Source organism: Podarcis vaucheri, assembly GCF_965113315.1.
Source record: "Podarcis vaucheri genome assembly, chromosome: 9".
In the NCBI taxonomy this organism is placed as follows: domain Eukaryota; kingdom Metazoa; phylum Chordata; class Lepidosauria; order Squamata; family Lacertidae; genus Podarcis; species Podarcis vaucheri.
Window position 1 is genome coordinate 62,757,663 of NC_138767.1, and position 15,465 is coordinate 62,773,127.

The 15,465-nt window shown below is 40.0% G+C and overlaps 1 protein-coding gene across 4 annotated transcripts in view; it reads right to left on the minus strand.

Moving 5' to 3' along the window:
• Window positions 1-1,629: 1,629 nt before the first annotated feature.
• Window positions 1,630-15,465, minus strand: part of TBC1D1 (TBC1 domain family member 1) — a 66,955-nt gene continuing 53,119 nt past the window's right edge. For all 4 annotated transcript variants that reach the window (XM_082238052.1, XM_082238051.1, XM_082238050.1 and 1 more), the window contains 6 exons: window positions 14,959-15,117; window positions 10,568-10,812; window positions 9,761-9,920; window positions 6,839-7,008; window positions 5,117-5,287; window positions 1,630-3,768 (listed from right to left, as the gene is read on the minus strand). In XM_082238052.1, coding sequence (XP_082094178.1) covers window positions 3,565-3,768; window positions 5,117-5,287; window positions 6,839-7,008; window positions 9,761-9,920; window positions 10,568-10,812; window positions 14,959-15,117 — 1,109 coding nt within the window. In that variant the 3' untranslated portion in view covers window positions 1,630-3,564. The remainder of the gene's footprint in view (window positions 3,769-5,116; window positions 5,288-6,838; window positions 7,009-9,760; window positions 9,921-10,567; window positions 10,813-14,958; window positions 15,118-15,465) is intronic.

Genomic DNA, 15,465 nt, shown 5'->3' on the forward strand with positions numbered 1-15,465 from the left:
GTCAGGGGCTGTAGTTGATGTTCCTGACCCTGTCCATCCATTCCTACGCCTCCAATATTTTGTCACCTACTGATATATAAAGCAAGCATATGCTTCATTAAATTAAACTCCATGGTGCACTTATATGCATTCCCCCCCACCCCCAGTCCTATTGTCTTCATGAAACCACATGGGTTGGCTGGTTTCCAGCTCTCTGGGGTTGCTTGTTCCTCATCTGGAGAGAAGGCGGCCATCAATTTCCTGTCATGCTGATAAGATGCCCAGCACGCCCAGCACGTGCTGAATCACCAAGTTAGAAGCCTTTCATTCACACAGGAATATTCCTATTCATTCTTTGGTTGAAATCCCTGAATTTGGCCAGATTGTTTTAAACAACAAAAACTCGTATGATTTGCATCCTTAAATTTCAGGGTGTCAAAGGAAGGGATTTTACATATACAGAAGAACTTATTAACATAGTCGATACAATTCTGTACAAGCAAGTGGAAATCGTAATACAACTGCTGTATTATGAGATCAGATGGGAATTTAGCAGATTTGGAGATATTTCTGAAGGGAGAATACTGACCTGTGTGCTGAAAGTGAAAGCTATTGCTTTCCAAAGCAGTCACTGACACACTCTATAGAGCAACCATGTTTGCTGCAGGTACATTTAAATCTCCCTAAGCCCTGAAGTATGAATGAGGCACATATTGTTAAATTTCCACATACACACATCTGGTGGCCCATGGTTCTCCAATGCAGTCATGCCCATTTTTTTAAAAAAAAGGGTGTTTGTCATTCAAACTTTGGACTGTTGCTGTGGAAAACACCAGTTTAGTCCTAGTATGGTAAAAAAAGGCAAAGGACCCCTGGACAGTCAAAGTCTAGTCAAAGACGACTATGGGGTACGGCACTCATCTCGCTTCAGGCTGAGGGAGCCAGTGTTTGTCCACAGACAGCTTTCCGGGTCATGTGGCCAGCATGACTAAACTGCTTCTGGCGCAATGGGACACCGTGATGGAAGTCAGAGCGCACAGAAATGCCGTTTAGTCCTGGTAGTCTCTGTGGCAAAAATAATTGCAAAATGGCTATTGATGTGGGAAAAAATGGTTTCAGAAGACCTGTGTTCAGATACTCTCTCGGATGTATTGAAAGAATGCTAGGCAAATTAACATACAGCCATCCTCATGCAAAACTTTGGCAGTTACCACCTTGAATTTTAAGTACAATTTAGCAGCTTAATTAGCAATATTTCTCTTGCTTATGATGCCCCCAATTGCTTCAGTGCAAACCAGTGAACTCCCATCAGATCTAGAAAGTAAAAATGGCTGGGCTGAAAATCCTTATAAGGGCTGGACACTCGCACATGGACACACACAGAGGAATAGGTTGTTGAGTGCTAACGGCAGTGATTGTCCCACAGCAAGCTGAGGAGGCTATACTGACTGGTTGAGAAGAAGTCATCTTGTTGGTGGCAATCTCTGTGGAGGAAGGCTCACCAATGTGCTTTCTGGAGAGTCTCAGGAAGAGGTGCCATGGGCTTGTAGCCTTCTCCGCCGACTGGTTCTTCATATCTGTATTTAGTAATCCCATAGGACTACTGCAGGAGACCCGATACTCTATGTTTTTGAACATCACAATATGAAGTTGGCTGGGTTAGTTAGTCTTTTTATTGCTCTTTTGTTTTAGTGTTAAAAAGCTTATATATCAGTTATTGCCTTTGTCCAAATGCATCACTGCTGGGCACTCCTAAGAGTAAAAGTAATAAAATTTCTGAAGAACCCACAATAAAACCATCATTTTAAAAGTAAAAATGTGAATGGAAAAAGCGCTGACTCACAACATAATCAATAAGAGTTTGTTTTTGTTTAAGGATGCAAAACTATGCAGTGAATTGGAGAGGTGTGAGAAATGAAGGAATGTGTTACCCTTTTCATACAACATAAACAATACTTTGGGCTTATCTAAAGAACAACATAGAATAATTATATGCCAGTTAAACCATCATGGTTTCTTAAAGAATCCTGTAAATTTAGCTTGGTAAGGGTGTTGAAAGGTCTCTCTAGCACCCCTCACAGAATGCTGTCCAAGGGTTTCTTGCCAGAGGGAATGACTATTAAATAGGTTTAAGTTTGATGTGAGATCCACATCCTATTGAAGTCAATTGATCTTAATGTTTCTGGATTTTACCTTATATCTAGACAGGAAATTCACTGTGCAATATAATAATTATTGTCAACCACTGCTGGCAGGAAGAAAAAAACTTCTTAATGCATAATTTGTTTATCAATTGTAACATTACTAGTTAAAGTAAATGCCCATACATTTCAAGTCAACAAATTTATTTAAAAAGAAATGAATTTGTGTTATCAATTGAACTTTCTGTAATATATATTGAACTGCTTACTGATGAATAATGATACACTACCTGAAGTTGTAAGTTGAAGTGCTTTTAAAGGTCTTAAAAATGCTTTTGTTTATATGAAGAAAAAAAGGATATATTTTTATTGAGAGACTGTACTCCTACTTCAAATAAGCCAGCTGCTCTGTGTAACACTGCTGTCCTGGGAGTAAATCCCATTGAACCCAGTGGGGTTTATTTCTGAGTGGACATGTGTAGGATAGCACTGTTAAGTGTGTCTTTCATAGAACCAACCCTTGGAAGTACCACAATTTCAGAAGGTAACGTTTTGAAGAGCAAAATTTCATCAGAGTGGGTTGAGGGTCCAATTAACTTCTAAAATTAAAACTGACAGTCATTAAGATTTCCATTTGGCAACCAAAGGCTTGCAACATACAATACTTCATAAATAAATAAAACAACACTTTAAGGCATGATCCATCAAAAGTAGTATCCTGAACTTCATCAGAGCATTAAACCATGCTATAATGTTGGATGTTAAAAATAAAAAAACACTCCCCCCCTCCCCGGTAATTAAAAGATATCAGATTTGTAACAACAGATAACAATCTCAAAATGCATATGGTGAAATTTGACTTACTGGGTTCACTAAACTGATGTCTTAAGGCAGCAAAAGGGATTTAAAAACACAATGTGAATAAATGGAATCCACTCCAGCTTCAGGCGGAGGGGTAAGTGCCACAAACTTACTAAGTCCAATTGCAGATGAAATAGGGAGAAGGAATCGCTCCAGGAACTCCTAGCGCTGTAATTCTCCAGCACCTTTGCAGCACACAGTGTTTAAAAGTAGAGTTTTAAAAATGCTTAGTTTGTAAGCAACATGAAGCCCTTGGGTAGAGAAGCGCTTGCTGCAGAGTTTGGGACAGCAAATCCTTACAGTGGAGTGGAAATGTCAGTCAAAAGCAAAAGAACAAGGCAGCATAAAGGTCCTTCTGCTTGTTGCATTGCATATATGCTTAATTCAAAAGAATTGTAGATATGAACAAGCAAGACTTTCCTCCGTTAGGAAAACATGCATCTCTTTTGTGCAAAGTCTTTGTTTCGCTCAAAGTTAAGGCGTGAACAATACAAAGGACACCTTTGAAAGATAGCGACTTCAGAAAACGTTTCTTCCCTTCTTATCTGTGTTGAACTTGCCTCCTCCGTTATGTCTGCAGCTGTCAGTTAGCAGAATCCGTATGTCCTTGCCTGGTAAGAAGAGGCTTTCCACTGGGGCTTGCAGAATGTGTGTGCATCCCCTTTACCGTTTCCAGCAGTGCTTTCCTCTCCAGTTCTAGAGTGAGAATTGTCTGCCTCAGCTTGCTTTCATTGTTGAGCAAAGCATCAACCATGGCCTCTAGGTTTTGGATCTTTCCATTTGCCATCTTAAGGGACAAACAAGAAACATATACAGATTGCTTGTGAGGAAAACAAGTAAGAACACGCAGACTGCTCCCTCAGCACACCTTTCTATTCCTCTTATGTGAAACCAGCTGAAATTCACATGTGCAGAACAATAAATATAGTACAGCAATCCAAATTACTGGCATACGTAACTTACAGCCAGTTTTGGAGTTTCATCTTTCTACACAAAATGAAATTGAGCCTATACTGGGGCAATGCAGATGAAGCTTGTTTCCCTCATGGCTTTTTTTAGTGTTTAAGAATAGAATAGAATTGAACTGCATCTAGATAAAAAAAGAACACGGGACAAATGTGGACATCAGTGTTTGGTGCAGGGAAGATTCCTGCCAACAATGCAATGACTAAACTTCTCCACAGCCACCACTGGGGGAAAAATACCACTTTGCTACTTAATAATGAATTAAATTTTGTGTATGATATATTCTCCACATTCCTTCCAAATCTTGTTTACTTAAGCTCCAGAATGACTTAAGCCTACAACATAATACTGAGTAGAAAAACTGAAAGCCAATAAATCTACGTCATGAATTGACTAATTCATGTGTAAATTTATTAACCAAGGCATTTTAATTAAGAATAGCATTGTTAATCCAGAGCTACATCTATCTAGCATGAGCCTCACTGATGCTGAGGCAAGGAAACATGAATCATGATTAAGACCAAACAAATAACACACACACAAAAAAATGCCTGCCAAAGACTGTGAAATTGGCTTTTCGGCTCTTCAGCTTTAGCAAGCTTTGACCTGGGAAGCATGAACCTGGGTGATTTCTATTCTTTCCATCTTTTTACTTCCCAATTTTGATCCCAATGGTAAAAAACCCATGCTCAAAACAAAACAAAAACCAAATGGGAAACAGTGGGTGTTTGTGTAGACCTTGGAGAGCAACAGTTGCACTATTTAAGCAATTTCTGTTGATGTCACAGAGCATAACAGTTGCTGTGTTGGCTAAGCAGCTCATAAATTTACTTCCTTCATCTCATCTTTTTTCTGCTTACCAATTGCCTGTATCCGCATGGTACAGATACCTAGTATTTAAAAGCACGATGTAGTTATGCTCCTGTACAAGATATCCCAGTGAAATAGAGATGACAAATCCACTAGGCATTTCAGGACTTTTATTTTTTTAAAGATAATCAAATCCCATAGTCATCTGATTTTCTAATAATCACCAAGAGGGGTTCCAGAAACTAGATGTGCAAATGTTTTTCAAATACAAAAACTCGCTGATTACTGATGCATCCAGCTGTAAATAAATGAGCCACTGAGCTATATTTAATGTATATTGTATAATGTGCAATCGGTACCTGCAGCTCCTCAAGGAGGTCAAAGTTTTGTTTACGTAAATTGGTGTTGGCTTTTTCCAATTTATCCATCCTTTGATTGTCATTGAGAGAAGAATCTATCAATTCATCTTGAAGCACATGATATTCAACTTCATAAGCTTGCAGCTGTTTGGCAATATCCATCTCAAATACCTAGTACATATGTAAAATGGAAGAGTGCCTTGAATTTTTTTAAAAAAGAAACCAATAACCAGAAAACCTACTGCATGCATATTCTGTATAAGATCCTGTTTGGCTCACTGTCTATAAGAAATCGGGGCGTCAGATAATCCAAACATTCTTCCCAAGCAACATTTATTGTCTATCAGAGTTTCATTTTTGCTGCCTCTGAACCTTTTTCTTTTTTCTCTCTCCAGTAACAGGGTGACCAACTAAAAGTAGTATCAACCACTTTAGTATCATATAAAAGCATTTTTGTCATGAGAGAATGGCCTCATGTCAGGTTGTTTCACAGCTAGTTTCACAGCTATGAGGATCACATTATAGATCATGCTATTCATTCATTCATTCATTCATTCCTTCATCCATTCATTCATTCCACTTGTTCAAAAATGTTATGAGCCTACTGAGATAAAGTCTTGTAAAAATTAAGGGAACATTGAAAACACAAAACACCCAACTGCCTAACAAATAAGTTAGCTCCAAAAGTTATCAGGTGCATTTCAAGATTACAAAAGAAGTCAAGGCACCCAGTGGCTAAGATCCTATTGGTTTTTGAAAGTCAAGAAGGGCTCGTCTGAATAAAGAGCATTTAGAATATTAATTCACACCAGAGAGATAACCACCGGTATGCCAAAACATAGTAAAACCACATACAATAGTGCTCTTCCAAGGGGCTTTATTATAGAGCGCATCTATTTTGCTATGAGTTATATTTATTAGAGGACTGAACTATGCACCTACAACATCTATTTCACCAAATGCAACGTACTTAGATTGTAGAATGGTGCAATACAATGAAAGGAGGAGTCATTAAGAAATGAACTGGGGAAAGCCTTACTACAGATTTCTAGAAAGAACGGCAAGAGGGGCAAAAACTGGAATGCCAGACATGCAGGGATACCAAGGCCTTGGAATCTGAGTGGCGAAGAAGTGAAGCATCAACGGTTTTGATGGAATTGGGCAGGCTGCAAAGTAGGACCTGGTGGGAGGTGAAGGGAGGGATGGACAGACTGTGGTGTTTAGAAGATGAAATGTCAGGGAAATGATGAGAATTGGTAGAAAGGCTAATAGTCTTAAGTAAATATTATTTGCCATTCATTACTTTCTCTCCCTCACTTCCATTTTGCAGAGCATTAGCTTAATTTCTTGCTTTCAGGAAATATTGCATTATATTAAGTGGAGAGGAAACTCAACCTTGATTCTTTTGCACAGGACATATTTTACTATTGCCAAATATCCAAAGCATTTCCATTGTTCAAGTAAACTGTCTATGCTCACTATGAAAACACAGGAGGAAATCTAGCTATATAATCCAGCTATAGTATTACCCCCAAACAATTCTGGCTAGTCTCTACAAATATTTTTTAGGTCTCCGCAAGGAACATCTACATTCTCCAAGTGCATAAGCCAATTCAGTTGTGGGTGGGTCGGTTGAGTACAAATACATTTCTTGACTGGGGCATCAATAAATTACTAGTAATTTTGCAATTTACATCTTCCTGGTAATACCTAGCTTCATACCTGGTTTATGGTTTTTTCCATCTGTACCAAACCCAGATTTGGGAGAATACATTTAACGAAATCAACTATAGTTTCCAAGTTTTCATGTTGCAGAATTAAGGGCTTATGGCTTCCCAGCAAACTTAAAGCCACTTTAAATATAACTTCTGATCCTTGGAGAAACAGCATGTCTGGGGGGAAAAGAGTGGGTGGGGGGAGAAGGCAAAGAAGAAATTATAACGAAAATTTTAAGCAGCTTGGAATCCACCAAATGCTCAAGTACCACTGTGTATCAATAATTGTTCTGGTAATGGCAGCTATATTCCAGTTCTCCGATTTGAAGATTTCTAACAATAAGTGACATACTGATAAAATAATGCATGTAGCAGTTCTATGTATCCTGCAGCAAAAGGCACATTTGAATGAAACAATAGAAGAAAGGGACAGTTTTTCTTACATTGCTTTCCACTTACACCATATGTGCATTCTACTGACAGCTGTTAGTTCCAGTCTAACCTTACAATCATTTGCCATCTATAATAAATGTTTGATGCTTATATGCCTTTCACTTAAATAAAGTCGGACAAAATTAATTTCCAGCAAGGCATCCAAATTTGAGAGAGCACACTGAAGGAAAAAACTAAAATTAAAATACATGCTAGAATTAGGGCAGATAATGCTGAAAGCATAGCCAAGCAAAACTAATTTTCGATTTAAGCCAAGAGCAGTGTTTATGCCAGAAGCTGGGGGGTGAGGGAGATAAGAGATCAGTTCAAGGTGACCTATGCTATGTTAGTGTGGCAGACATACCAATTGTCTTGCTCCTGTATAAAACAGAAGCATTTTATAATCTTCCTCAAAGATCTTACCACAGAGAGGGGTCAGTCAGGCTCAGGCAAGGGAGACGGGCCCAAGACCTCTTCATAACGCTAGAGCTGAAGAAGGGGAGAGCTGATTCTCCACCACTCCCAATGCAAATATGGAACCCGTTACTTGTTTTAGCCAAAACATAATTCTGCTTCCAAGCTGAAGAGGGTCAGTGCAAGCACAATGCCTGGTCTCTGTGCCTGGCAGTGGGGTGGTGCTCTGACCCCCTGAGAGAAGCAAAGAAACCCTGCATGCTTCCATCAACTTTCCCTGGCTCTGAGCAGAGGAAGGACAGTCGAGGCAGGTGCTGAAAGCCCACACACCTCTGCTGCCCCTCACCCACTAAGAAGGATGGTGCAGGCATGGAGGGCTGCCTGCCATGTGGCTGGAGCTCTAGGTGCCTGGCAGAGAAATTCCACTGGCTTCTGCCGCCCCTTACAGTTTCACACTGAAGAAGAAAATCAGACCTGTGTGCTGCATCTCAAATATACATCAAGACCCTACCCCCCTGGAGGATATCCACGTGACAACAAATTTCTTGGTTGGCCACCAGGGCCGCACATAATTTGTCGATCCCTGTACAACACATCAAACATTTAAACAAAAGGCCAATTGTTTTAAGAACATATCCAGGGCAAAGGTTTGCTGGATCTCGGTGGTGAGCCAGTAACGACGTAATGTAGACATCCAAACAAATGTCAGCGTGATTCAAAAATACAATCTGGAAACAGAGTTAACATTGTTTTTCTATTGCTGAGCAAATAAGAGAATACATCTTTTTTTGTATAGGACCCTCATATCTACACAGGGGTGTTGAAAGTTCAAAGAGGCAGAGAGAAAAAACAGAGGCGGGTTAAACACAGAATGCAGCCCTCTAGTCCACACAGCCAATTTTTTAACGTAGGACTTCCTTATCTGATATCTGGGTTCCCCAAAGACCTACTCTAGCATAACAACTACAAGAGTGAGCTGCTGAACCAGGAAGGCCCTGATTCAAATATTTCTGTAAAAGAAAAGGGACTAATGTGTGCAATTCTCCTTTTGTTCTTCTTCATCTAAAGTATCATAAAAATAATACTTTGTTGTCTTTGGTACAACAGAGTAAGTAACATGGCTATCCACTGCTGTAATTCATTATTTTAAAGAGAGAGAATGCTCTCCTTATACAAAGTTTTGTGAGCAACTTTCCAAGTATTGTTGCAAATCATTGCTTCCAGTGTAGCAAGCAAAGTTTTGCTTTTTGTTATAACTCCTCCCTAACTAGTGTCATTCTTTGTTCCACAAAGCCCTTTTATATGTCTATATTTCATTACATATGTACAGTGCCTTTCAAGTGTATTTGCTTTTTTAACAAGTTGCCTGTGTTTCTCTGCAACAAGGGAAATGAAACAGAAAAAATGCACAATAATTAAAAACAACCACTCTACATTTGGAAACATATAGGGTGGGATATATACAGATAGCATATGTTTTAGTTTATGTGCATTCAAGCAAGACATTGATAAGTAATGCCAAAGATCATATTTTTTTATTATGCATGACTGTGAAGAGGAATGTTGGATTATAATTTCAACATGTTATATTTGGAATGTCAACTTGATTCCATACTAAGGTATGATGCAATCAATAGGTTTAGGCAGAGATTAGGGCCTCCATCAAATTTTTGTCAACCATGGAACTTAGGTTAATAAGATGCAGTTCAGTCAAATCAGAATACTGTCCCAAATTACTAACAGCCTAAGCAAAATTCACAATGCTTTTGTCCATAGAATATGTCACATTTAAAAATGATTTTGTCCCATTTTAACCAATTGCCTATTTGTCAGAAAGTGTGGTTACCGTCATGAAAGACCTATTCCTCTGTTTACAAACAAAGATAAAGCATTTGACATGGTGGAACGAAAGCATCTGCATTTGCTATGCTCTGTCTCCACATTCTTGTCCATACAATCTTAAGAAAACCACTCATGTCCTATTAGCTGATTGGCTCATACTGATAGAAAAAAACTTCCTGAATTTCAAACAAATAATATATTTAATGGATCCTAGGTATCATTATCATTTATCGTGACTTACCAAATACTCTAGCCACAAACCCCAGGGGAAATTGAGAGGCAAACATGGTAAGAAACCAGGGGGCAGCATACAGACTAGGTCCAATTTCATGTGCTTCAAAATGATTGTAGAGATCTCTGTGGTAATCATGAAGAAGTCGAGAAAGTTGATACATCTGGATCTGCACAGGCAAATAAAAAAAAAGGTTGTTAAACTAGACAAAGTGTTTAAAGGATTTTTCCCTTGGACCTTTATGTGATCGTCCAAATGCACATTTATAGGAATGTAAGTCCTGGTGCATTCAGTTGAAATTGTGATCCTAAGTATACTTTCCAGGAAGCAAACTAAAATTTTCATATCCACAAATTAGCATTCACACACCTGAGAAAAAGAAAAAGAAAACTGAAGCTATTTTGTATTGGCCTTCTACATTGTATTCGAAAATGAAAACTATCCTCCTTCCCCCTTTTATGCCAGCTAAAAATACTGTGATTTGGTGATCTTCACAATCTCATTAAAGGATACTTTTGTTTTCTCTGAGGAAAACCTCATAAATCTATTTGCACACAGCCACTGGCAGCCTATTGAACTGCTAACACACTCCAAAATTGTGCCCTAACTTCAGCAGATACACAGCTGACAATGTTCCCATTTGGCACCCTTCTCATTCAACCTTTCTGAATACACAGGTAATAAAAATTCACGAGTGTTTCACGTATTGTGCTTTCTTTTTATGAACATTGGGTGGAAACGCAATATAGAATTCTTACGTTGCTGCATTTTTTTAAAAAATAAATAAAATAAATAAATGCAAGCTGGAGCTCCAACCTGTAAAATTGTCATGTCAGGCCGATACTGCTTCCTCAGGCCCATGTCAAACATAAGGAACTTGAGCATCTTGAAAGCCTCTTCTTCACTCATATGAAGCAACAGCACACCGGCTACAAAGCTGAGGCCCTGGCAATAGCCGACTTCCGGATCCAAGAGGGAATAGGCCTTCAAGATATTGTAAAGTGACAGCTGCCCAGCTCCAAGCTGGGCTGAGAAATACGGATGCGTCGGAAAGGTGCGGCCTGTGAAAATTAAAAATTGGGGTTAGCAACATAAATATTAATAAAGCAAACATGCCATGTTTTCGTGTGAAGCAAACAATTTTGTTAGGCCGCTTGTCTAATAAACTATAAAGTCTAATTCAGCCTTTCTCAACCTGTGGGTCCCCAGATGTTGTTGAACTACAACTCCCATCACCCCTAGCTAGCAAGGCCAGAGCTCAGGGATTATGGGAGTTGTAGTCCAACAACATCTGGGGACCCACAGGTTGAGAACCACTGGCTAATTGCTTTGATACTATAGATCAGGCTTCCACAACCTCGGCCCTCCAGATGGTTTTTGAGACTACAATTCCCAGCATCCCCGACCACTGGTCCTGCTAGCAAGGGATCATGGGAGTTGTAGGCCAAAAAACATCTGGAGGGCTGAGGCTGAGGAAGGCTGCTATAGATTGAAAGATTTAAATCCAATATAGACTTTGCACTCTATATGACAGGGTCTCTTCTGTGACTCCTATGAATATGTTGTGTGTTTCTCATTGCTGGCAATCTGCCCCTTAAAAGACTCCTGCACCTGTAATATCCCCCCTCACTGCAAGCCTGCCAATGTCTGCCTAATGTTGACTGCTCATGCCCACTACCTCACACCTAATTAAATAAAATACCTCAAATGTTTTTGAAATATTGATAGCAGGAACAGGATAAACATGAGGAGCATGAGAATTGGCATCATAGCACACTCAGTCTTTTAATTTAAAGGTGGCTAACATGAAAACCATTGAAGTTAGTCAAATTTTGAAGGATTAATCCTCTGTAAGGGCTACCATGTTTTCAAATTTCATGTGAAAAAACAAAAATGTTATGTCCATTTTAATCTGAAAATATGTTAAATTTTAAAGTTGGCTATCATGAAAATCACTTGAGCTACCCATCTGAAACTTTTCAGGACTGATCTCCTCTGTAGGGACCACCATGACTGCAAATGCCATGCCCTTATGTGAAAAAACAAGAAAGTTAGAGCTGATTTGGGTTCACAATGCAAATGGTATTTCTGAAGATTTGCAATTTCCAGATTGTGATCTGGATGCTGGTCAGAATGGGCCTGAAACGGATCTGATCCAGATTTACAAATTGGGATCACAAATCAGATTGGGGGATCCATGTAGATGTTCCATGAGGATTGGGAAGAAAATGTTTGCTTCTCTGAAAGACAGCAAGAGAAACCACCAGTTTTTCTTTTCTTCCACGTTAAAATACACTCAAGGTAGGTTTATTCCTGCATCCCCCACATCCTTTCAAGTGCAACTAAAGCAGTCTTTTGTAGCTTCGCACTTGTTAAATCTCACCCCACCCTTTAATTTCCGGAACATTGCATCTATGGGAGGTGTGTTGCCTTGCCAGATGCTATCAGGGCTCTCTTATTTCAAAAACAAAGGCAAAGCCCGAAGCTAAGTCTTCCTGCAAACAGATTAGTGCTCTGCACACTGTATACTAGGAAGAGACTGTTTGATTTCTGGGTCTGGCTGCTCACTGCCCAGGCTGGCAGGAAACCGAGTGTTTCTGCAGATGTAGCGTGCTTTGCTTCCCAACTGGAAGAGCAGCTTGTATTGCAGCAGCTACCTCCCTGCCCAAAGTAGGAGTTGTTCCAACACACACTGAACAGTTCTATTCAATGTCTCCTGTTTGGCAGAAAGTCCTGCTCAACAGAGTCACTTTGAAAGCATGAGCTAACTAGGAAAGGGAACAGATATCCAAAATGGAAAAAGACATAATAATAAGAATGAACAAGAAGAGTACTTAATATTTCCCCCTTTCTTTCTTATTACATGATAACTGATGACAGGCATTTCTGGAATACACCTTTCCTTGGAAGGATATGGATTAAGGCAGCAATCTGCTGTGTCTGATCTTAAAACTCACATGGAAGCTGGCTGAATTAACTGTGGTGAAAGGCAATTTTCACAGACTCCTAAGCCACTCTTAAAGTACTATGCAACGCAAGGAGAAAATGTTCCCAAAACATTTCAAGCATAGGCTTTGTTTTCACAGAAAGAGGCTTAAGAAACAAGCAAAAGTATGTGTGACTCAGCTAAAAGATACAGCTTCAGCGGAAAGCAGGCACAATCCACTGCAACATTCAAATGAAGGGATCTAAGCATTTAGTTTCAAATATTAGCAAATACTAATTATGTTTTTTATTCTAAAAAGTTGCTAAACTACCTCTGAATACAAACCAGCCAATATGTATATAATCTAATTTAAATGTATAGCTATAATACTAATACATGCTTTTTTAAAAAAACAAACAAACACCCTTTTAACCGCTGCTTATTGACAGTCCCAGCTCCTGCCCACCTAGCAGTTAGAAAGCACCCTTAAGTGCAAGTAGATAAACAGGTACTGCTTTATAGCGGGAAGGTAAACGGCGTTTCCGTGTGCTGCGCTGGTGCTGGCTCGCCAGAGCAGCTTCGTCACGCTGGCCACGTGACCCGGAAGTATCCTCGGACAGCGCTGGCTCCCGGCCTCTTAAGCGAGATGAGCACGCAACCCTAGAGTCGGTCACGACTGGCCCGTACAGGCAGGGGTACCTTTACCTTTTTATTGACAGTTCAACATGTCTTAACTTGAAATGCTCTAACACTCTGATACAATTTGATGTGGTGTTGGATAATGAAAGATCCATACATTTTTAGTATTGTGTATATTTTGTTTAAAAACCCATTTTTTCCTAAATAAGAGACTTACACTCAAAATGTGTTGGGAACATTTTCATTTTTGTAGTGAGACACTGGAAACTCATAGCAATGTGTTTCTGTGCCTTGCTAATCTTGGGCTGTTGCCATTTATATTCTGTGGGGAATGGAGAAAAAGTCCCCACTAATGTGAAGTGTAGGAGGCACGGGAAGTCGCAGAGGATGCAGTGCATTTTATCTTTATATTCAGAGGTTGTTTCATTACACTGACATTTTATCTGTATTAGTTTATATAGAGTAAAATATGCAAAGGTTTTTTTGTATTTGTGCAGGTCTAGACTTTATACACTGTGTCTTACTGCTTGAGTGGTCAGGAACTATTCCTCCAGGTTTTGTCATCATTCACACAGCATTGGAACAAACAGATGCATAAGGAAGTTATTTAGAATTTTAGAACTTACTTAAGAGATTTTAAGTTGTGTTATACAGGAAACAACTGATTTAAAGGTAAAGGGGACCCCTGACCTTTAGGTCTAGTCGTGGCCGACTCTAGGGTTGCGGCGCTCATCTCGCTTTATTGGCCAAGGGAGCCGGTGTACAGTTTCTGGGTCATGTGGCCAGCATAGCTAAGCCGCTTCTGGCAAACCAGAGCAGCGCACGGAAACGCGGTTTACCTTCCCGCCGGAGCGGTACCTATTTATCAACTTGCACTTCGACATGCTTTCGAACTGCTAGGTTGGCAGGAGCAGGGACTGAGCAAAGGGAGCTCACCCCGTCGCGGGGATTCGAACTGCCGACCTTCTGATCGGCAAGTCCTAGGCTCTGTGGTTTAACCCACAGCGCCACCCGCATCCCAACAACCGATTTACATGAGTTCAATTGATGTGTGACTTTGCACACTGTGGTGACACGGAAGTGGCCAGAAAAGGGGATGGGCTTATGTGCACTCCACCGTCACATGTGATGACCTGGAACACAACCCCCGGGGCAAATCATAGGTTGCCTTACATGCTTTTATAAGTGCTTCTTTGGGGACCAGTAGATTCGCTGGAAGGAAACTATATGCAGCAGACCTACTCCCAATGCCACTCAAACCCTTTTGAGTTTCTGAATCTTTAGAATCATAGAATTGTAGTGCTGGAACGGACACCAAGGGTATTCTAGTCCAAGCCCCCGTGATGCAGGTATCATATATCTGTTTATGTTTTCAAATTTCTCCTCTGCAGTCATGAGACCTAGACCCACATTCTACTTTTTAATCTGCCCTTTAAAAAGAAACATGAGGTTGAACACTCCATGTTGTGAAAGGAGAATACTTTTGAGCACCAGGCATTGTCTCCAACCTAGGGAGTTCATCAATGCATATAGACTGCAACAGAACAATAGCTTTTAAATAAAACCCTGACTTTAAAAGTGTACCTTCTCAGCAGAACACAAAATGCTAAGTATAATGTCAGATTATTTTTTGTAGACTTACCTAGGTCAATAAGTATTGCATGCTGCTGAGAGGTTAGCTGCTTTAGGAGTTCTTTGTAAGGTGTATCCTTTGGTTGCTGTTTATTTGCAAACTGAGGCTTAAGCTGGTATTGTTCTGCTAAAAACTTCCAGATCTCACCCCGGTGATGGCGAGGAACTCCTTTCCAAAAAAAGGCAATAGGAACCAAAAAAGGAAAGGAAAAAGAGAAGAATTAATTGGAATGGGGGGGGGGGACCCCACATACTATCTATCACTGTACCAGCCATCTGTCTCAACTACAGTATCCAATAATTTGCACCTTAACTCACACAAATTATCTACTAAAGCCTACGTGTGGGCCAAATCGTCAAGAGCAGTACTAAACGCCAAGTGGTGGTGGTAGAGCTAAAGTTCAAGGCAGGGTGGGGATCTTGAGGTAGACAATCCCTCTTTTCTCAAATCACCAAGGACTAAGTAGGGTGAATATACTATCTCCCACTGCCTGTTATGATTAGGAAGGAAGGAAGT